The following is a 23,451-nucleotide window of genomic DNA, read 5'->3' on the forward strand; positions in this document are numbered from 1 at the left end:
GGAAATTAAGGTTGAAGAAGTTCAATGATATAAAGGGGGGCGTGTCTTGTCTTTGTTTATCTGATTATGTTTAGTTTCCCTTTTAGTTTTGTATATCTGCTCATGTCTAGTTTCTTGATGAGTCATTAAAGGGCTCGCCTTCAGTTAAACCTCCTGCTGCCTCTGTGTCTGCAGTTGTGGGTCCTCCTTCACCACACCCTGGCAGATGCAGTCTATAATGAATGCTCAGTAGTGTTGTCATTTTCAGTTATTGTGTGCTACCTGACAGCACTGATGTTGTTTTGAAGTTTTTTGAAATTCATTTGAAAATTTGGTTTGGTTTGGAAATTTGAGAAAATGATGATGAAGTATTTCAAGAATTCCTGAAAAGAGAAAACTACAGACCAACTTCATGACAAAGGTATTAAAACAAATCTTTCTTGATAGTCTTTAACATTACATGAAAACTACTGACAAAAATAAAAAAGAAAGATATCTGCACATATATTCTGAGGGGTCTTGTTCACGAGTGATGGGAGAAGGGAGCGGGAGATCGACAGACGGATTGGTGCAGCAGCTGCAGTAATGTGGATGCTGTACCGGTCTGTTCTGGTGAAGAGAGAGCTGAGTGTAAAAGCAAAGCTCTCAATTTACCAGTCGATCTACGCCCCTACCCTCACCTATGGTCACGAGCTGTGGGTAGTGACCGAAAGAAAGAGATCGCAAATACAAATGGCGGAAATGGGCTTCCTCTGAAGGGTGGCTGGCCTCTCCCTTAGAGATAGGGTGAAACGTTCGGCCATTCGGGAGGTGCTCAGAGTAGAGCTGCTGCTTCTCCACATCGAAAGGAGCCAGTTGAGGTGGTTCGGGCATCTGACAAGGATGCCCCCTGGCCGCCTTCTGGGCATGTCCCACTGGGAGGAGGCCCCGGGGCAGACCCAGGACACACTGGAGAGATTATATCTCTCGGCTGGCCTGGGAACGCCTTGGTGTTCCACCGGATAAACTGAAGTAGGTGACTGGGGAGAGGGAGGTCTGGGAAGAAAATGATGGATGGATGGATGGATGGATGGATGGAGGGATCAACTTAAAGTGACACAAGATATAGTCCTGTTCAAAAGTTTAAGACCATTTAAAAACTGGGGGAAACTCATATTTTGCACAGTTTTGTAAGGTTACAAGTAGAGCAATAAGAAGAAATGCGAGTGAGACAAAACATTTGAGCGTGCAATTTATTGAAAACAATGCTGAAACTGAAACAGGCTATTTTACATCTGATCAAGTTTAGGACCACATGCCTTTAAAAAGCCAAATCTGTACAAAAATGCAGATTCATCGACATTTTCTGTGAGGTAGCAAAGTCCTTTCACTGAATCAGAGATTCTCCTCACAGGAGTGGGTGAAACATGTTTAAAGTAAATGAAAACCCCACAAAACTGAAACAGTGGCAGTAACACTGAATTCTGGAACAAAGGACAACATGAACATCGGCTGAAATCAAACAATTAGTTTTGCTGATTAAAACATTCACATAAAACTTTGTGCTTTTCTCCATCACAACATTTGACTGACAAAAATATTTCTTCATAACAAACCTTCAGTACATGTGGTTCATTGTTAGCTCATTAACACGAGTGAATGAAAACATTTAAGGTGTAACCCACAGGTGTTACAGGTATTTTCACATCACTGTCCAACTTTCTGTTATATTTGTTTGAGTCTCATGCAGGCATGTTTGTTTCAATCTAAGAAACGTGAAGACTCACGAGATATTTTTATGATGTGGTGATAGGAGAGCAGGGCTGGGTCAAATGTTTAAATATCAGAGCACTTTTGACTAAGCCATTTAGTAACAGGGTTTTTATATTCGCCATCAGTGCCTCATAAGCCTATACTGGTGTTTTTAAAAGTTATGTTTGACTTTATGACTGTCTGTGTCGTTTCTGGGATGCTTAGAACTCAAATTGCACTGCTGGAAATAGTTTGTTTTGATGCACATGCTGTTTTTTTGTTTTTTTTGCAAATTTGCATTGTAATATTTATTTTCATTATTCCTGTAGTATATAAAAATTGGTGTATTTCAAAAATAAAACTATGAAGACACTCAAAATAAATTTCCTGTGGTGGGAAACTATTTTGTGCAACTTTTTTGTATTTACAGTTTTGAGGGATAAGCCCCTTAAATTTCTCTAACTAGAAATATATGTTAAAAAAAAACAAAAAACAATTTTCTATTTTTTTGTAGTTTATTGCACTTTTTTGCAATTTATGTAATTACTATGCACTTAATGCATACATCTTATAAAAATTTGGGCTTTAATGGTTGTATTGATGTATAGCAACTTGAAATGCTCCCAAAAATGGCACTACAGCATGTAAAAATATAATATAAGCTCTGGCGGACTTGGTTCAAAGGTAGGTCTTAAAGGGTTAACAGGATGACACCTCCAGCTGAACGAGCCTCAGTGAGAGGCGGTCATCTGCCACGACTGGCTGGGGTGAATGCAGAAAGGGTATTAACACACAGTCAGTGAAAAATGTGACTGAAAAAGATTGTGGGAGTCCCTCAGCAGACTACACCTATTGCAGAATAACTAGGGGAGGATTCAGGGTCATCTGATCCAGCCGCAACTATATGCTTTAGCAAAAAGGAAAGTTTTAAGCCTAATCTTAAAAGTAGAGATAGTGTCTGTCTACTGAATCCAAACTGGAAGCTGGTTCCATAGAAGAGGGGCCTGCAAACTCAAGGCTCTGCCTCTTATTGTCTGTGAAGGTTCTCAGTCATCCAGGTCATCGTAGTCTAAGGAGCTTGAAAAGAAAAGTGTCTGGAATTCTTTAAGTTACTTGAAGATGTTTCACCTCTCACCCAAGATGCTTCTTCAGGTCTATGGTCAAATGGTGGAGAGTCCCAGAGGGACATGGACCTCCTATTGATCCTCTACCTAATCACATGAGCCAAGGTATGAAAACGACCAGCCAAGGTTTCCGGTGAACCCATTGTGAGACCAAGCCCCACCCTATCATGTGATTTCCTGAGGTCAAAAGGCCCAGGATGTGAGTGGGTGTTAAGGCGTCTGGGAAGGGATCTCAAAACTGGTGTGTGTGACCTTTGGCCTTTAGATGCAGGTGGACAGCCGGGTCTTGTCCCATCGAGGTGGCTCTTCTATGTTGTGCCATGTGTTTATGAAGTGCCTGTTTGGTCTCTCCAATGTAAAGGCCTGAACATTCCTCGATACAATGTACAGCATACACTAGAGTTGTTCAGTTTGTGTTTAGGAGTTTTGTCTTTGGGATGAACCCACTGGGATATCATGCTTGGAGAAGACTCTTCTGAGTTTTTCTGATAAACCGGCTACATAGGGGATGACAATATTGTTGCGTTTGTCTTTCTGATCCTCCCTAGTTGTTGACTGATCTTCTTTTCTGTGACTCTTTGCTGACTTGATGAAAGCCCAGTTAGAATAACCACATGTGTGTGTTCCCTCTTTTTCCCTTTAGGCTTAGAGGGAACATTTAAGCACAGTGAGATATAGAATATGCTAAAGCGTGGCGTCGGTGGCGTGGTGATGAGGTCGTGGGTCTAGAAGGGGGAAAAGGGCTGAACAGGAGCACCTGGAGCATGGCAGACACGTCTGAGGGGTGAACTGAAAAAAGAGGAAAACAGTGTTAGGATGGTGGAGCGGACAGGGGTGCTTGGAGATGGTGAGTGTAACTGGTATTTTGATTACTTAGCTGGAGTAGAGTTTGGCTTTCAGGGACAAGCGGTGAGTATCCAGGTAAGTTAATGGTATGAGCTGGCTGACCTGAGTTCCGCTTTGTCCGAGAGAGTGAGAGATGGCTGGAGGGCAGGCAGGTAAGGATCCGAGAGGTTTCCAGATTGGAGAGATTGTCCGAGAGAAGCTGGAGCTTAAGTTAAGTGACATGGAGAGTCCAGGTGAGTTGAGGTAGTTGAAAAACCGGCAGTGAAGGAGAGTCAATGTGGAGCTTAAATCCTCAACCTGATTACCCAGAATCAGCTACAGGTGTGTTGGACTGCAGGAGAGAAAATGGCCCCAGTGTTGGACCGAGGGCACAGCCAACTCGGCTTCTTTGGCTGGAAACAACAGGGGTTGGTAGCGTAGAGAAATTTCAAACGGAGATAAACCAGTTGAAGCAGAGACATAGTAATTGTGTGAATATTCAACCCATGGTAGGTGTGTAGACCAGGAAGCTGGATTATGATTAATGACACAACGAAGGGTTGTCTCTAATTCTTGATTGATTCTTTTTTTTTTTTTTTTTTTACCTGTCCCGTTTGGTTCTTTTGCCATCAGAATTATTGTCTAAAGGCGAAGAAAGATGCCCAACGGATTTACTTTACCAAATTGACCATCCCAGCCTTGCCGTAATGGTCCATTTGATTCACCTTTTATTGTTTATTTTATTTTCACTTGCTGAATACGGGACAGACTTAACTGGGGGAAAGAAAGGGGAGAAAGAAAGAGGGAAAGAAAAACAGCGGGGAAGAGGGACGGGGAAAAAGGGCAAAAAACCAAAAACCAACAAAATAAGCAGACAAAAAAAAATACATATATCGATCATCTGGATCACCTGTTGAGAAAGAAAGAGAAAGCAAGCAGAAGAAAACGAGAGTAATAAACAACATCACAATGATCTATGGGAATATGACAGTAAATACTAAATGTTAGACATTATTGTGCAGCACGTAAGATCGACAGCGCACAGTGTGCTTTGAGGTAAGAGCCAAAAAGGGTGTAGTTTGTGTGTGATCACCCGTGTGTACACCTGTGAGCATGAACGCGCTTGTTTTTAAAAGGTTCCTTCATGTAATGATCTGCTAGAGGGTGTGGGGGGCCACTGCCCCGTCCTCCAGGGCATGAAGCAGGTATGGAGGAGATCAAAACTCCAGACATCCAGAGGCCCCCAGAACACAAGAGACCAAGGAAGACCAACAGAGGGGCAGCCGCGTCACTATCCCAGAAAGAGCTGAGGAGAGTCCCAGATGAGGGGTCACTCAGCAGCCGCGGAGCAGAAGCCAGGGGGGGCTGCAGTGACGTGCCCGTGAGCTCCGCCGGCAGCCAGCTGTGCCTGAGTGACCGAGCCCCGGGCCGAGAGGCCGAGGGCACCCCGCCTCCGAAGTGGCCCGAGCGAGCCCCAGGCTCCAGGCCCCGATAAGCAGCCGCCAAGGAGTGAGCTGGTGTGTACCTGGGCGCCCACCCCCGGACACAGAGAACCACCAACGCACCGATGTCTGAGGGCGTCCACCACCGGCAGGGGAAGTGGTGGGGGGAGATAGGCCTCCAAACCTTGGAGGGCCTGAGATGTCCCCAGAGAGGTGGCGTCTGATACCCAACCTGACATATAGACACAGACATACAGGCACACACAGATACAAACATCCATTCCCACCCTCATGCTCTCATAGGCAATTATTCCACACTCAACCAACGCGGAGACAGACATAAAGAGACGCTGTACACACAATCACTCTCCCCAAGCGTACTCTAAGAACCGGGTCCGGGTACCCTTGCCCCTGGAGGGGGAAACTGCACCCAGACCCAGGTGGTGTTACCCTTTTCCCTGCGGTGGGGAGAAGCAGACCGCCCCGACTCCGCAGCAGCAGGGAGGCCCCACATTCCAGACCCCAGTCGGACGGCCAACTCCTCCTCCTAGCCCCCCCGCTCCAGCAGGCCGCAGAGAACGGGGGTGTGTGAAGACTCCAAACCTCCCTCCACCCGCTCATATGTAGTGTTGATGTATGTGTGTTCTAAGGTGCATTTAAAACCCAGGAGGGCATGGAGCTACCTGCCAGAGCAGCAGGTAGGCGCATAGCCCCTCCTGCTAGCCCTCAATGTCTACGTGTATTTAAAATTGAGAGGTGGGCAACGACGCCAGGGGTGAGGTGTACACCCTGATGGTAATTTGGGATTCTGTGTGGCGTGCCCACCCCCAAGATCCTATATGTATGTGTAATGAGAGTGTGAGTAATGTGAATGTCTAAGTTGTGGGATAAAATTGAGGCAGAGGCAGCCAGAAGGGGACAGAGGGGGGGGATGCCTCCCCTGCACCCTGGTGACACACCCCTACCCCAAGGCCCTGCATGTGTGGGTGACTGTGGTGGAGCGAGAAGAGGGAGGCAGCTGGAGATGGGGAGGGAAGGAAGGGAGGGGCAAGTGACCCCTCCCTGGGGCCAGCTCCCCCGCTGACCCCAGTAGGCACCTCCATACTCTGCAACCCGCCAGGGAAAGGGGGGCCCAGGCCCATCCGGACCGGGGCCCAGTGCAGCAGCGCCGCCCAGCCCCACAGAGCCCGGGACAGTCCACCCGACCCCACCACAGAGAAAACTACACCCACCCCATCATCCACTCATCTTCCAGACTACACAAGACAATAGACGCCCAGGCTGAGAGCTTCCTCCACCTCTCCTGTATCTCCCGCTCCTGCAGAGAGAGTTCCTGAAGAGAGGAAAGCTCCTGCAAGATGTGACAACCTCCCCCACCAGTTGAAGAGCCCCCCAGGTGGCTCGATGCACCGGCGGCACCCTGCGCCAGGGCCGGGCCCCCATACACCCACCCGCCCACAACCCCGGCAACACACCAACCAGGACCCAGGCCCCTGAGGCCCGGCCAGGGCCCCAGCCCAGAGACGGAACGCCCCCAGAACCTCACGCCCATCCCGGACCCACCCAGGGGCAGCCAGGCTACCAGGTCAGTAACCCACGTCCGTCAGCACAGACCCTCCCCTAACCCCGCTGCACGCAGCCACGAGGAAACCGTCACCCAAGAGCCAACAGAGCCCCTAATTGGCCATGACCGCTACCCCGGGTTGAGCCCCCCAAGGAAGATGCTCCTGGGGAACCCCCCGATGCCCTAAGCCTGTCCCTACCCCCATACCTATCACAACAGTGAAGGCGGGACCAAACTATGACCCCCCACCCCCACTAGGTGATGGAGCTGATCAAAGGAGCCCAGAGCAATTGATCTGATGTGGTGGCAGAGGCTGTATCAAGACTAATGTGATCTAATAGATAATTTCTATATTGGTTAAAATTAAGATTATTTTTATTTTTCCAGTTCATGAGGACTGTTTTCTTGGCTATGCATAGTGCAGTGAAAACCATATGGGCTATATTCTTTTCCGTAGTGACATTATCTAAGCTGCCCAACAAACACACTAAAGGCGAAGTTGGAATGTTACATTTCAGACACTTTGATAAGTCTTCACATATCTCGCGCCAAAACTTCTGAACTGGTGGACAGAACCAAAGAGCGTGGATATAATTGTCCGGTGAATTGGTTTGGCAGTGTGAGCAGTTGTTGGTAGATGTAAAGCCCATCTTGAACATCCGATGACCTGTATAGTGCACTCTATGTAGTATTTTGTATTGAATTAATTGAAGACTGGGATTTCTAATTAGATGAAAGGTTTTAGAGCAAATCTGAGACCAGAAGTTTTGGTCTAAGTTAACTGATAAATCCGCTTCCCATTTTGCAATAGGAAGTGATATTGATTCATCTATTTTAGAAAGCATTCTGTATATTTTGGACAGTAATTTGGGGGTTTTAAGAGTCAGAAATTGAACCACACTTGGTGGTGTTTGTAGTTCATCTTGACCTGGTTTAAATCTCTTTTTTACTATGGATTTAATTTGCTGATATTCTAAAAATCTTTTCTTGCTGATCCCATATTGTGTAACTAGTCTGTCAAATGAAATAAATTCTGTTCCTTCTAGTATATGTTCTAAATATTTGATTCCTTTACCACTCCAATCTGAAAAGTTTATCATATTATTGTTTTGTAATATGTCAGGGTTGTTCCAGATAGGTGTACGTTTGCATGGGATTAATGAAGACTCTGTCAACTTCAGAAACTCCCACCATGCTGTCAGAGAAGAGTTGATGTTGATGCTTTTGAAGCATTCATGTCGTTGGATGTTTGAGCTAATAAATGGTAGATTTGAAATCTCTAGATTATTGCAAAGTGCTTGTTCTACATCTAGCCAAGGTTCATCTAAGAGGGTATGTTTTTGCCATCCTGAGATAAACTGAAGCCTGTTGGCTAAGAAGTAGTGCTGAAAGTTAGGTAGTTCTAATCCTCCTTTATCCTTGGTCTTTTGTAGTGTTTTTAAGCTTATACGTGGGGGCTTATTTTTCCAAAGGAATTTGGACATATATGAATCTAGAGATCTGAACCAATCTTGCGGCGGTTTAGTTGGGATCATTGAGAATAAATAATTTATTTTTGGTAATACCATCATTTTTATAGCGGCAACCCTTCCCATGAGTGATATGGGTAGACATTTCCACCTAGCCAGATCACCTTCTACTTTCTTTAAAAGTGGGATATGGTTTAATTTAGTTAGATCTGCAAGCTTGGGAGAAACATTAATACCTAAATATTTTATATTTCCCGATTGCAGTGGAGTAGAAGAGGAATTATGGAAGGAGCAATTAATCGGAAGGACTGTAGATTTTGACCAGTTAATTGAGTAATCTGATATTCTTGCAAAAGAGTTTATCAGTTCAATCACCCCAGAGATATTGGTTTGTGAATTTTGGAGAAAGAGTAACACATCATCCGCATAAAGGCTGATTTTATGTTCCATGTTCTTGCATTTTATGCCCTTAATTACTGAATTCTGTCTAATTGCTGCTGCTAGTGGTTCGATAAAAATTGCAAACAGTGAAGGGGAGAGTGGGCATCCCTGCCTGGTGCCCCTCAGGAGACAGAAGCTGGAGGATGTCTGGTCATTTGTTCTGACACAAGCTGTTGGGGAATTATATAATATTTTTAACCAGCTGATGAAAGAAGATCCAACACCAAATTTGTTTAAAGTTGTAAATAGAAATTTCCAGTTAACTCTGTCAAACGCTTTTTCTGCATCTAAAGAAAATATTGTAGTTTCAAGGTTTTTACTGTATGAGTAGTCTATCAAATTAAGTAATCTACGTGTATTTGTTGATGAGTGCCTACCTTTTATGAAACCAGTTTGGTCAGGATGAATTAAGAGGGGGGTTATTTTCTCTAGTCTCTTCGAGAGAGCTTTGCAGATAATTTTGAGGTCTACATTTATAAGGGATATTGGACGATAGCTTGAGGGATATACAGGGTCTTTGCCTGGTTTTAGCAGGAGATTAATGTTTGCAGAATTCATATTTGATGGAAGTCTGCCCTTTTCTTTGATTTCCAACAACGTTCTGTAAAAAACTGGTGCTAGAATCGTCCAGAATTCTTTGTAGAATTCTGCAGGAAAGCCGTCTGGACCTGGAGCCTTATTATTGGGCATACTTATCAGGGCTTCCTGGAGTTCACCTAATGTCAGTGGCGAATCCAGTGCAATTACTTGAGAGTCTGATAATTTTGGGAGAGTTACGTTGTCTAAAAACTGATCAATTTCCTTTTTAGATGGGTTTATTTGTGGTGAATACAACGATTTATAGAAATCCCTGAAGATGTTGTTTATTTGTTTCGGGTCATATACTGTGTTCCCAGATGAATCTTGAACAGCACATATAGTTGTTTTTTCTTTATTTATTTTTAGCTGGTTTGCTAGAAATTGACCGGATTTATTACTATGTTCATAATTTTGTAAGCGTAGTCTTTGTACTAAGAATTTGGTTTTTTTATCAATTATCTCATTTAATTCTAGTTTTGTTTTGCGTATTTTGTTCAATGTTTCCTGATCTTGGTGGGACGCGTAGGCTTCTTCTAGTGATTTGATGGTTTTTTCTAATTCCTGAATATTTTTGTTTTCTTTTTTCTTTTTATGTGATGAGAAAGAAATTATTTTACCTCTCATCACAGCTTTCCCTACTTCCCATAAAACAGAAGCTGATGTTCCGGGAATGTCATTAAAGTCTAAATATGAAGTCCACTCTTTTTTAAAATATTTAATAAAGTCTTCATCTTTAAGCAGTGATGTATTAAATCTCCAGTTTTTACTTAGTGTGGTATTATTCTTCTGCATTAGTGTTAAAGATACAGGAGCATGATCATGATTCTTAATTGATTCTTTCTGTTTGACCATTTGTTTGAGGGTCATTACAGGACTAAGATTTACCTGATAGGAGGATAAATGTGCAGCCTACCTGTGGCTGTTGTGTAGCCTGATCAATACCACCTAATTTAACCTGAAGATTTATCAGCACACAGTACTGCTCGCAGGAGACAAAGGAGGCATGAATGGCAGGTGCCACCCTGTAATTAACTTAGCTAGCCATGTAAGAAACAGAGAGAGAGCAGAAAAGAGTGAGGGCAATAGAGAAAGCAAGACAGAAAGGGCAGTGGCGAGTAGCCCATCCGGCTACAGTAGCTAGGCTCAGAAGCAGAACTTTTCAAAAAGTTCAATAGGTTTATTTATTTTCACTAAAACCAAACACAAGACTTAGGGGAATGTACACCTAACAGGAGGGGGCCGGAGGAAATCAAAATCACTTGGGAAACATTTGGATACTCTCTCACACCTAGGATGGAACACCGGGGAAGACCGGCACACAGGGGAAAACAGTAAGTAGCCAGAAACATGAAGGGAATCAAATACCCAAGGGGCTGGGGCTTTACTAACGAGGCAGGTCAACAATCCAGCAAGGAATGACCGACAGCGACTGCCAAGAGGTGGTAGCGATCATTCATTAGTAACAGGTGGGTGATGATCCTTAGGTGTGCTGGGCAGGGAGCTGGAATGAGTCTGGGCCATGATGTAGACACCAAAACAAACAAAGAATGACAGAGAGAGAAAGAGAGAGAGGCACTGAGAGAGTACACAAAGGACTTAGGGATCATTACACTTTGTACCCTGTGTAGATTAGAGATAATCCTAAATAAATTTTAAGTTGTGCATCCAACTCTTAAAGAACTAAAAGGAATGTCTTCCCAGAGTGAGGATTCTTAGAGGGAACACGTGCTCTGTCATGACAGAAAGTTGGATAGTGATGTTGAAATACCTGTAACACCTTAGGTGGGTTTCTACAGAGAATGTTTTCACCTCATTATCGTGATAACCAGAAATATTAAAGATGATTAAAGGTTAAATGTATTAAAACTATTGTGTTTCAGCTGATGTTTTGCATTTTCTTCAAAACATGGTTCAGTAGTTAAGTGTTTGAGTCTGCTATTTTTACTACAGAAGTGTTTAAATATTATTTACATGTTCTTTTAATATGTCTTTAAATATGTTTTCCCAGTCCTGTGAGGACAGACTTTGAAATCCAAAGAAATAGTAATGAAGGAAATCAATTAAATAGCCAAAATAACTTAAAGAAAGTTCACTAAATGTTTGAGAAACTATCAGTAGAACAGTAAAAGAAAAAAGTAATATGAATAATATTAAGCCATTACGATTAATATTAAAAGAAGCTTGATCCTAATGATTGGGAAGCAGTATATTAGAGTGATTTTTATGTACATAGATATACACCTAGAAACCTGCTGATACATGTCATCTAATATTCTCTCATTCAAATAGGCAAAAAAAATAATGCATGAAGAGGTTGAACATTTGGTTCTGACACTGTCAGAAGGATCACAAATAATGGATGAAAGTGGTGTGATTGCTAATTTTTTACCTAAAGCTTTACAAGAAAAATTGTCAAACAATAATGAGCCTAAAGGGAATTTTTTGTTATGTTTTTAATACAAACAGCCAGAGCAGAATAGACCCAAAATAAAGACTTCTCATTAGAAACTGAAGTCCCCATTCTTTAAATCAGAAAACAATTCACAGTTTACATTTGCATAAAATATTTAATTGACTAAATTTATCTTGTGTCTCCCAAATTTACAACTTAATTTAAACACTGTAAACTTCACCATGATGTGATGCTCACATACAAATTAGAATAGATACAACAGAGACAATCAATACTTATAATAGCACCGCTTATATTATGATGATTATTATATAACAATGATGATTATATGATCATTATTTAACTTTCACATACTTTATTCTTCAAATTTAAAAGATAAATTCACTTAATCAATAATATTTTATTTTATTATTTTTTTCATGGGAAATCAACATTAACTATCTACACTGTGTGTGCCATCATGAACAGATTGTATATTTCATGTAGGTAAAAACAAAAGCTGTCCTATTTAGAAAAGAATAATTACAGTTAACCACAATACTTTAATCTTTCCCAAGAATGATGCGAAAAAGTTTGATACGTTTACACAAAGACTCAGTGAACCTATACTGCTGCAGTGTCATTCCCTTTTTGCGTGCTTCCTCCACCTCTTTAAACATGGCGTCTGTGTAGTGCGTGCCCTTATTTACTGACACCATTTTATCGATCTTCTTGACCAGCTCCACCAACTGCTTTCTGTCTCTGCTGGTGTTGTCAAAGACGTGGTACCTGTTTCCACAGCTTTGGATGATGCGCTTTAGCCCTGGCTCAGCGTCACGTACATACTGCTCTATGGTTACGCTTCCAAGATCACCACCTCGGTGAAGAGCACAATCATGTACTTGTTTGCCTCGGGGCCAAACAGCTCCTGCAGGGCTTCCACCGAGTTTTTCTCTTCTCTTGTGAATCGGCCGATTTGGATGACCAACAGGAACACATGAGGACCGGGACAGGAGACTTCAACACATTTGACGATTTCACTTTTGATGAACTCATCTGATTTTGAAGTGTCCAGGATCCCTGGTGTGTCTACAACACTAACTACTCTCTTCCCCCACTGTACCCAAGCTTTTTGACAGAACTCAGTCACTGATACAGATAAAGGACAAGATCTGAAACGCTCATATCCCAGGATGGTGTTCCCAACAGCACTCTTGCCCACACCAGTTTTTCCAATCGTCACAATCCTCAAATCAGGACCTGAAACACAATTCACTACTTTGATTTAACCCATATACACAATTTACAAGAAGTTTTACAAAAACCAAAGTGAAACTGAGAAATTTTGACATTTTTCAAAGGAAAGTAATTAAACAAACAATGATTAATAATAAGTCTTACCTGCTGGAACTAAAGCCATGTTTTCTCTTCACTGTTGTCACTGCACAGGTGAGAGATGAATGCTAAAACTGCTACGCAACAAGTTGCTTTTTATAGCTCAACAGATGACACGCCTCCTCCAGTATTATACAGTCGGAGAACAGCAATCTGCAGACTTTAGACAGTGTCACACAGAGTTATGCTTCAACAGACTGAACAACTTCCACTCACTGTAAGTTGTGCTTGTACATTTATTTGCTTTGTGGCAATGAAAAAACAATTTAAAATCAGTATGTAGAGAAAATTATTCTGATTTTTCTGATTTCAGACAAAAGTTATTTTTACATTTGTGATGATAAATCTCTTAAGAGACCTTTCTTAACAATAGATTTAAGATTTATGTGAATCATCTGAAAACAACTGAGTTGGCATTGACATTTGAACTCACAGGTTATTCGTTCAAATCCTGCATCATGGGAAGCTTTTTCAGCATATTCAGAAGCAACAAGACTAAAGACAGACAACCGGCAGCACTGAGGTAAAGCTAAAAGTCGAGCACTTTTGATTTAGCTTTAGCATGTAAATTAAATTGTGAGCATAGTGTCTTTACATGGGGTACATATATGCTATGAAATAGTTTATAAATGTAGCTTATAGAGATACTCTGAAATGTTTGCATAATATTATAGTAATAATTTTTTATGAAACAACAACCACCTTCCTGATGAAGTTGTATTTATTCTATATAGTTGGGACCGTGGATCACAATGTATAACAAGACCGCACACTAATGAGGCAAAGACAGGTAAACCACAATCGCTTTTAAGTACTATATAAAGCACATATTAGTGGGTTATTCAAGTCATTGTTTAGATGATTTCTGAAACAAAGAGCACTTAATGAAAAACACAGCAATAAAGATTCACTAATGATAACTGCATTATTTTGTATTTTAATAGTACTGTACAAGATTACATTGATTCCTTTTTTTAATTTAGCATAATTAGTTTTTTCACTTACATTATTATTGGTATACATCTATGCAGGACGACACACTGGCACCACAGTGAACCTTGTTCTTTTGGGAATGGCTGGGACTGGAAAGAGTGCCAGTGGGAACACCATCCTTGAACAGAAACACTTCATTTCTAGACCCAGTTCAACGCCGGTCACCACAAATTGCCAGAATGTACAAACCGAGATCAATGGTGTAGACGTAAATGTGATTGATACCCCAGATATGTTTGATGATGACATTGCACCATCAGTTAGAGGCAAACATGTGAAAAGGTGCAAACAACTCTGTCAGTCAGGACCATGTGTGTTTGTACTTGTGATGCATGTGAGCAGATTTACAGATGGTGAGAGAGACATAATGGAAAAGTTAGAAAAAGCTTTTGGGAGGGAAGTTAGAGGACGAACAATCATCCTGTTCACCCGAGGAAACGACTTGCAGCAGGCAGGAATGGGCTTGGAGGATTTTCTTCATTCTTGTCAACCTGATCTGAAGAAAATGGTTGAAAAGTGTGGAAACAGGTGTGTTCTCTTTGAGAACAACAAATCAGGTCCTGATCAGGTTGAAAAACTAATGAAGGTGATAAACACAATACTCAAAGACCAGAATAATGTATAACTTAAAGTGCTTGGAAAAGTTTTTTTTTTACTTAAACTTTTTTCTAAATCCCCCGCCCCCGCCGCCGCCCCAAGCCCTATTTAAAAATAAAAGTAAACTGCAAGAAATTACAGGTTGCAATAAAATAAACTAACTAAATCAACTAAACTGAACTAAACTAAAATAAACCCTTTTTAAATAAAAGAAAAACCAAAACATCTTTTTGGTGTAATTATTTCATGTGTAGTTGTTTTTTTACTGTGTAACAATATTCCACATTGCTATCAATACATTTTTCAAAAAATGCTTCTCTTTCCAAAATGGATTTAACCTCCTAGGACCTGGCGTCCACATATGTGGACATCACATTTTGGGTTACTTTGACCAAAATACTCAGTTTTGCTCTACAGGGGCCTGATATCCACGTACGAGGACATTATTCTGCTACTGTTCTATCGAAATTTTAAAAGAATATCCTCATATTAAAATATCAACATTACCTGATGTTGCTGAAGTGAAGCAGAGCAAAGTTACAGAGGTTTTATTAGAGCAATTTGGCTATTTGGAATAATTAAAAAGTTTAAATTTCCTCAATATTAAACAGCAGAAATGTGGCTTTCTTATCAGAGGTCATTTTTGAAAAAAAAGAAAAAAGAATGTGGCTGACAGCCCAGAACAACATAGACTCATGCTTAATAAGCAAGCGAATAATGCAAAAAACTGATTTTTAGATGGGAAACTGTTCTTAAAGAACTTGTTTGAGTGAGATGGAGAGCTGCAGGAAGTGCGCTTTTTATCATGGTGGAAGCAAAACAGCAAAAGTAAGAGGGAATTAATGACAATGTTTATCAAATGTGAACCATAGTTTTGATCTTCTTTTACTTCTGGTTCAGTGAATTTTGGTTTGAGAGCGACAAAACCTGCAGCATCAGAAGCTGTGAGATATCGTACGGCTCCACTCCATTACATAGTCCATATGTAACGGGGTATGACACCCCCCCCCCCCCCCCCCCCCCCCCCTCTTGGTCATGGTGTGTGAATACTTCTTTAACACACTCCTGCTAGCCCAGCCACACCCCACAGCTTACGCTTAAAACAGCTATGCAAAGGTGATAGTTTGATCGAAACGCATCTCCGAGCGGCCTGAGGGTGGAGAGATAGTCTCTCACTCAGAGAACAGACGGTTACAATATAACCATATGTTTTCTATTATATCGAGACTATCTCTCCAGTCCGTTACATATTCCATATGTACGGGGTAACTCTGTGAGACACCCTGCGAGGAGACAGGACAACAGAACCCAGAGTGAAGGTACCAACTTGTACATATATACACAGACCACCCCGGTCATGGCCTCGCCAGCAACCCGAAGGTCCAGCCCCAGACCCGACCAGGCCACCCTGCACTGCGCTGCAGACAGCGGAGGTGGGTGGCAGCCTAGCCCGACGGAATACCAGAAAGCACGGGGGCGGTCGAAGGGAGGACACGTCCTGAGTGCGGGTGCTGCATCTTCAAAAGGCCTTCAGCTGGGACCCAAGATCCTCAGGGCCCAAATCCGGAATCCCCGGAGCAGAGGAGAAGCGTAGCTCACCGAGCTGCCGATTGGGCACCCCACTGGTCACATAAACCCACAACACACGGGCAAGACTGGAGAACTCTCACTCGTCAGGGGAACACAGGGGGACTGGCGGCCGAGCCCGCTGAAGGCCAAGTGGGACTCAACACGAAGTTCCTCCCCAGGGTCAAGCAGCCACCATGCGCTGTCCACAGACAGCGGAGCAGCAAGAGTGAACTCGAGAACAAGACACTCGTGCACAGCCAGGAACATGGCCCACCGTGATGCTCCAGACAGGAAGCCGGCACTGCAGGCTTGAGAACACTCACTCGCCGACTGACGTATCAGACACAGCAAGGACCGACTGGCGAGTAAACCGGCGAAGCATGGGCTGTACACCAGGGGAACACAACCTGCAGCAGCGTAGCCACTGAAGGTAATGGGCCGAGGTAGGGACGCGACCCAAAGGTCTGTCACCAGGGCCAAGCAGTTACTCTGCACCGCCAGAAAGTTACAGCTCACCGAGTGCACCCCTGCTGGCCGCTTAACCATGCAGCATGCTGGCAAGATGCCAGGGGAACACCCTGCAGCAGCACAGCCACTGAAGTAGAGGGCCAAGACAGGGATGTGAACCCAAGGTCCATCCCCAGCGCCCAGCAGCTGCACCACGCTGTTTGCAGACAGGGGAGCAGCAAGAGTGAACTCGGGAACGAGACAACTGTGGGCAGCCATGGAGTGTCAGCTCACTGAGTGGGCCTCTGCTGGCCACATAAACCCGCAACATGTGGGCAATACGCTAGACAGAGAGCCAGAGCTACAGGCAGGAGAACTCTCTACAGTTATGTGCTGGATTGTCTCAGGGGCATCTTTACACAGCCTGCACCTGGGGTCTTGCCTGGTGTGGTAGACCCCAGCCTCTATGGATCTTTTCCTCAGAGCTCGTTCCTGTGCTGCCATGATTAGTGCCTCTGTGCTGTCTTTCAATCCGGCTTTGTCCAGCCACTGGTAGGATTTCTGGATATCAGCCACCTCTGCTATCCGCTGTAGCAGTCCTCTATGTCTGCATGGTGCCACATTTGTAAAGAAAAGACATTTGTGGGTTGAACAGTTTAAGAATGTGGGTTGTGCCTATGAAAAACTTGTCAAACCTTCTGTGCCAATGCCAAACAGCTTATTCTTCTATTGAATCTCGTTAGGTGTCATTTATTAAATTGGATGATCGAAGTCTGTGTTGGCAGTTTAACAATTTATTCATTTAACAAATAGGGAACTTTGGGGAATGTTCACTAACCATCACCACAACAGCCTGGCACCTTGTCCTCATCCTCACTAGCATAAATGTCCATGTATTTAGTGCTACATTTATATATTGTTGAGTGGTGTTACCTGGAGGAGAGGGAGAAGGAAGGTAACAGTGAATGAAAGAGAGTGGCCAGGTACCTAAGTAATCTGGAAATTTTAAATGAGATTATTCCAGAAGGTTTCCCAAAGTATAAGAACTGTCCCAACCACCTTTTTCCAGTACCTGCAACAAGCGAACTTTTTATATTCTGGTTATAATGAGTGTAAAGTCGGACCCCAACACACGTACACAACAAGTCCACTGTCGTGGTGACAGCACTTTTATGTAATCTCACTATTTACTGTGGTTTCAGCACAACACATGGGAAACAGACACTCGCACTCCGCTGTCACATCCGCTCCTCTCGCCCCGACAGTTACTGTGAACGTAAAAAGAGTCACCAGTCAATCAGTCTTCCCCAGCACACCTGTTCACCCCTCCTCTGCAGCCAGCCAGAGACCACACCCTTTCCACACATCCCCACCACCCGATTGAGGCTGGGGCCTATCCAGCTGAACCTACTCAGCCACGACCATCTGCGCGCCCGGCCTATGGATCACTTTGAACTTATAAGGCAGCAAAGCCAGATACCACTGAGTGATCTGGGCTTTGGCATCCTTCATGCAGAGGGTGAATGGACCTCCCAGGAGGTAGTAGCGAAGGGAGTCGACCGCCCACCGAATTGCCAGGCACTCTTTCTCTACGGTACTGTACTGTGACTCTTGGTCTGTTAGCTTGCGGTTGATATAGTCGACCGGCCGGTCAACTCCCCCTACCTGCTGGGACAAAACGGCCCTCAGCCCTCTGTTCGAAGCATTAGTCTGCAGATAAAAAGGGAGGGAGAAGTAAGGTGTGAACAGCAGCGGCTCTCCACAGAGAGCCCGTTTCACCTACACAAACACTGCCTGGTACTGCTCCGTCCACTGGACCAGATACGGGGCACCCTTCCGGGTGAGTTCGGTTAATAGGCTGGTCAGGTCCGCGAACCCAGGCACGAACCGCCGGTAGTAGCCAGCCAGCCCCAGAAACCGCCTCAACTCCTTTTTTGGCTTAGGGCGCGGGCAGAATGCAATCGCTGCCGTATTCTCCACTTGAGGACGCACCTGCCCGCACCCCAAGTGGTACCACAAATACTGTACCTCCCTCTGTCCAACCACACACTTCTTCGGGTTGGCCGTGAGCCCTTCCTGCCTCAGAGACTCCAGCACTGCAGCCACCCGCCGCACATGCTCCGCCAACATGTCACTATAGATGATTACGTCATCCAGATAGGCGGCAGCATATGCAACATGCGGCCGCAGTACCCTGTCCATGAGACACTGAAAAGTGGCGGGGGCTCCGAACAAGTCGAACGGAAGTGTAAAGAACTGGTAAAAACCGTACGGCATGTAGCAGCACATAAATACATGTGCATCATCCGGTTTGAGCTAATTAGCACAATGTATTTAAGTCTGTCACTTCATCAAGTAATGCAAAAGTCAAATCAGTTAAAATTAGACCACAGTTACCTTTGAGCTTGGCTTTATCGAGAATGATGATGGAAGACCAAAATGTGTTGTGCGTTTTCAAGTGTTAGCAAATGAAGCGATGAAGAATCTCATCACAAAGCACTCGGAGTTTAAAGATAAAACTTTAAAAGATTTTTTGGGGTCAAGATTACCTGCATCAGAAAAAACGAATGGTGAACCTGACAACAACTTCAGAAAGAGCTCAGAGACCTTCGTATCTGGCTCAGCTCGTCACAAAAAGTAAGAAGTCAAAGTTAACTGGACTAGACTTTGTGCTTCCAGCTGCAGTGGACATGTGTGAAGGTCTACTTGGCACAGATGCAACTAATAAGTTGAAAGCTGTACCACTTTCCTTGATGCAATTAGGAGGAGAATAAAAGAATTATCAGTTGACATTCAAGAACAGTAACTGGATAGACTGCATTCGTGTGAGAAATTTTCTATTCAGCTGGACAAATTGACAGACATTTTCAGTGCAGCTCAGTTGATAGCTTTGATGCGCTATCCCTGGAACGGAGACATTTTGGAGGATTTTCTTTTCTACAACGAGGTATCGGGCAGGATAACTGGTGAAGAAATATTAAGACTTGTAGATGCTTTTATGACTGAATCAACACTGAGCTGGGTAAACTGTAACTATTTGTACATATGGCACAGCAGCGATAAAAGGCCGCAGATGTGGCACATGAAACCAGATCATCACTCTGTTTTGAACACAGCTATCACTGCAGTTAATTTGTGACATCCAAAACTCACATTTGTTTGGTCAACTTTGCCGAAATCTGGATGGTGAGCATGACCCACTGCTATATCACTCAGTGGTATAGCAGCGCCACAAGCATGCAGCGGCTGATTGTGCTGCAGCAAAATTCAGTGTTTATATTGTTACTGTTTTAGTTTGGTTTTGTTTCACGACTGGGGTACGATGCGTACCACCTACAATAGACAATTCCTGCTCAGAATGAGGAAAAATAGCACAATTTCCACGACTTATCTGCCAACAGAGAAACTCTGGAGTCTGGGTTTGTTAACCCCCTGATGGGATTTTCAGATTCCCTCCCCGATCCTTTGATTCTGACCTGGTACAAAAAACGACTCGAGACAGAACAATTCAATTCAACAATTCTTTATTTCACCATGTACATGGGAGACATGCACAGCATAACAGCCTAAGCAGATCTGAGGGGCAGTCCCTGGATCCGTTGCATTTATACTTCTTTCAGAGTTCCTCATTCAGCATTTGCCTATCCTGTTTTCTTAGTGCTCTGTGTTGTTGCCCCATTCTTCATGCACAATTTCAATACAAACAGCTCCTTGTATGGTTATCTGCCCCAACTTCTATTTCTATTTCCCTGCACATGCCTTCATTTTCTCTATGTGTGGGTGACTTTTACACGAACTCTCTATGCAACTTAAGCTTCACTACTTAGTTCTACTTTCTAATCTACGCTGATCTATATCTTTGTCTATACTTATCCAGGTGTGTTAGATGTGTTAGACAGCCGTTAGCACTGTTTGTTCTGTACCATTTCCTTTAAATGCTGCTCTCTGTTTGACTACTTTTTCTCCTACAGCTACATAGAAGCCTGTCCTTACACGAAGGCCTGACCCTAAGATAATAATGTCATACTATAATGCAGCAAGACAATACTATTGTTCTATATAACGCAGCAAGCTAACACTACTAATCTATATAATAACTCCATCCCCCCACCCCACCCCCCACCAAGGCAGCGAGGCACAGCTGGCCGAAACGCAAGCACTGCACACCTAAAAAAAAGCGAGTAAAGCGTGCCGGTGCTAGCACTAGGCTAAAGGCTAACCCTTTCCAACCAGCACTCCCATCCATCCTGCTCTCTAACGTTCGATCCCTGGACAGTAAAATAGATTATCTGTGGCTCCAGCACTCGACCCAGAGTGAATTTAAGAATTGTTGTGTTTACATCCTCACGGAAACATGGCTGAATGTGGACATTGCTGACTCAGCTATCCAGCTAACCGGGCTAGCATGCTATCAAGCCGACAGAAAGGCTCCTTATCTGGTAAGAGCCGGGGTGGTGGTTTGTGCATCTACATCAACAAACTATCGTGCATGAACTTAGCTGAGGTGAGTCGCCACTGCTCACCCCAGGTGGATTTTTTAATTGTGGAGTGTCGCCCTTTCTACCTCCGGAGAGAGTTTTCCTTGCTACTTGTAATAGCAGTATATCTTCCACCAAATGCTAATGCTAACTTGGCACTAGCAGAACAGTCTCAAGCTATCAACAAGCTCCAGACTGCGCACCCTGAAGGTTTCTTTGTCGTAGCGACTTCAACCACAAGAATCTCAAGACAGTTCTCCCCAAATTCCATCAGCACGTGAACTTCCCAACAAGAGGAGAGAACTGCCTGGATAAAGCTTACACCAACGTGCACGGGGTGCACGTACTGTTTATAAGGTTGGGAAAACCTGCAGTCGGCTGAGACTGAAGAAGTCACTTGGATGAGTGACGAAACATTTCTCCCACTGAAAACGCTACGTCCAGATGAACAGAATCAACTTTTTCAGATTTCCTTATCTGGATGATTGAGCATGCATCAAGAGGCATTCAACATTAATTTGTCCATTTTTTGTATGAATTTGTTAATTTGTTACATTTTACAGATCCTCACAAAGCGGAAAGCTTTTTTTATTTGACCAATTCAGTAAAACAATTTAAAATGAACATATTTTAACCATACATCTCTGCCTGTATTGTCTACCAGTTGGAGGCCTTAAATATCATTTTATATTCTAACCCATTTGCATTGTTAATGAAAACATCTGCTTTATTGCTCTTATCTGACACCTGAGGTTATATTGCCTGTTATTCTAACAGCCCGATCACCGTGTCAATCAGCTTTTCAACTTCCTGTGAACTTGACCTGCTGTTCTCAAAGAGAACACACCCGTTTCCACACTTTTCAACTATTTCCCTCAGACCAGGTTGGCAGGAATGCAGGAAATCCTTCAAGCTCATTTTTGCCTGCTGCAGGTCGTCTCCCCGTGTGAACAGAATGACTGTTTTTTCTTTAACTTCTCTCCCAAAAGCTTTTTCTAACTTTTCCATGATGTCTCTCTCACAATCTGTAAATCTGCTCACATGCATCACGAGTACATACACGCAGGGTTCTGACTCACAGAGCTGTTTACACTTTTTTACATGTTTGTCCCAAACTGATGCTTCAATGTCATCATCAAATATGTCTGGGCTATCAATCACACGTACACGTAAGTCATTCATCTCAGTTTCTGCCACCTGGAATTCTGTGGTGACCGGCTTTGAACTGGGTTTAGACATGAAGCTCTTCTTTCCGAGGATGGTGTTTCCACTTGCACTCTTTCCAGTTCCAGCCATTCCCAGTAGAACAAGGTTTACTGTGGTACCTGTGTGTTTTCCTGTATTGATGTATAGCAATAATGATTTGAGACAAATCAGTTGTTATGCTATACAATAAATAAATAAATGTGAAGCTGCATTTAATCACAATAACTTGGCTAGCATCAGTAGAATTTTCTTGCAATATTTTGCTTTCTGTAAGTTCAAACACATCAGAAAAGCACTGGTCTTACTTTTTAAACACTTCTTGGGGTCAGTGAAGGGCTCTTTGCCATGACTGCCACCTGAATTAAAAGGTCATATGAAACTTACTACTTCAGTTAAACAATCCACCTTCACTGAACACTTCACCTTTAATATATTAGTAAGATACTGATACTGTGAAAGATGGGGTTTACCTGTTTTTGGCATGTTTGACATAGTTTGTAATCCATGGCCGCTGCTACAATTGAGTAAACAAGTCAGACTCTCCTTATAAAATACATTTCCAAAATATTTCAGGGCAACATTGTAAACAGTTAAAAAGAATGTGCTTTAAATCTGGTTTCCATGAAGTTAACTCTGACAATCAGTCAGTCTCTACTTTCAGTTTTACCTGTTATCTGTTGACTCAGGTCGCCTGTGTTTAGCCAGTTTGTCCAGTTCACTGAAAAGCTGCTGGATGGTGCAGGATTTGAAACAGTAATCTGAGGGTTCATGTGTCAGTGGCAGCACGACTGTGAACTCTTCTCTTGGTTTTCCAGTTTTCTTGCTCAAATCTTCTATTTGCTTTCCCACATTTTCTGGTGAAAACCCATCCTCTACCACCAACAAACACATGTCACTGTGGGAATTCTTAGAAAATAGTTCCTGTATGTCATCACAGAATATGTCAAAGTCAGGTGTACATGTGATCTCATATGTGTAATTCTCATATATCTCAGTGGTTTTCAGAATCTTTCTCGTGGGTAGCACAGACAAATCTTTCCCCAAGATGTTGGTTATTAGAGCTTTCTTCAAAGACTCTGTGTTTCCAAAGATGAAAACTGAAATCTTGGCTGTGAAAATAGTGAATCACAGTTTTATTTTGTTATGCAACACTATACATGAAATGTAAACACTTTATTTGAACAAATATTTCCAAGATAATCCAATAATCTTCCTTTTTG

At 43.1% G+C, this 23,451-nt stretch overlaps 2 protein-coding genes and 1 pseudogene across 2 annotated transcripts; 1 reads left to right on the forward strand and 2 right to left on the reverse strand.

Annotated features, from left to right (window-relative positions):
- Window positions 1-12,109: 12,109 nt before the first annotated feature.
- Window positions 12,110-12,966, reverse strand: LOC134638255 (GTPase IMAP family member 7-like; annotated as a pseudogene).
- Window positions 12,965-14,559, forward strand: LOC134638256 (uncharacterized). Its single transcript, XM_063488776.1, has 2 exons — window positions 12,965-12,995; window positions 13,973-14,559. Exons 1-2 carry the CDS (start codon window positions 12,965-12,967, stop codon window positions 14,557-14,559), a joined length of 618 nt encoding a protein of 205 aa, XP_063344846.1.
- Window positions 14,560-21,790: 7,231 nt separating this feature from the next.
- LOC134638257 (GTPase IMAP family member 8-like) lies at window positions 21,791-22,714 on the reverse strand. Its single transcript, XM_063488777.1, has 3 exons — window positions 22,702-22,714; window positions 22,537-22,587; window positions 21,791-22,362 (listed from the first exon to the last, which is right to left on the reverse strand). The coding sequence occupies exons 1-3, from the start codon at window positions 22,712-22,714 to the stop codon at window positions 21,791-21,793; spliced, it is 636 nt and encodes a 211-aa protein (XP_063344847.1).
- Window positions 22,715-23,451: the final 737 nt, after the last annotated feature.

This window comes from Pelmatolapia mariae, linkage group LG12 (genome assembly GCF_036321145.2).
Source record: "Pelmatolapia mariae isolate MD_Pm_ZW linkage group LG12, Pm_UMD_F_2, whole genome shotgun sequence".
Lineage (NCBI taxonomy): Eukaryota > Metazoa > Chordata > Actinopteri > Cichliformes > Cichlidae > Pelmatolapia > Pelmatolapia mariae.

Excerpts from the sequence above, each read along its gene's own strand:
- LOC134638256 (XM_063488776.1), top strand. The coding sequence starts at position 12,965 with ATGTTTTCTCTTCACTGTTGTCACTGCACAG. Across the intron at positions 12,996-13,972 it reads TCACTGTTGTCACTGCACAG|GACGACACACTGGCACCACA; the intron begins GTGAGAGATGAA and ends ACATCTATGCAG.
- LOC134638257 (XM_063488777.1), bottom strand. Across the intron at positions 22,363-22,536 it reads CCCCAAGAAGTGTTTAAAAA|GAAAACACACAGGTACCACA; the intron begins GTAAGACCAGTG and ends ACATCAATACAG.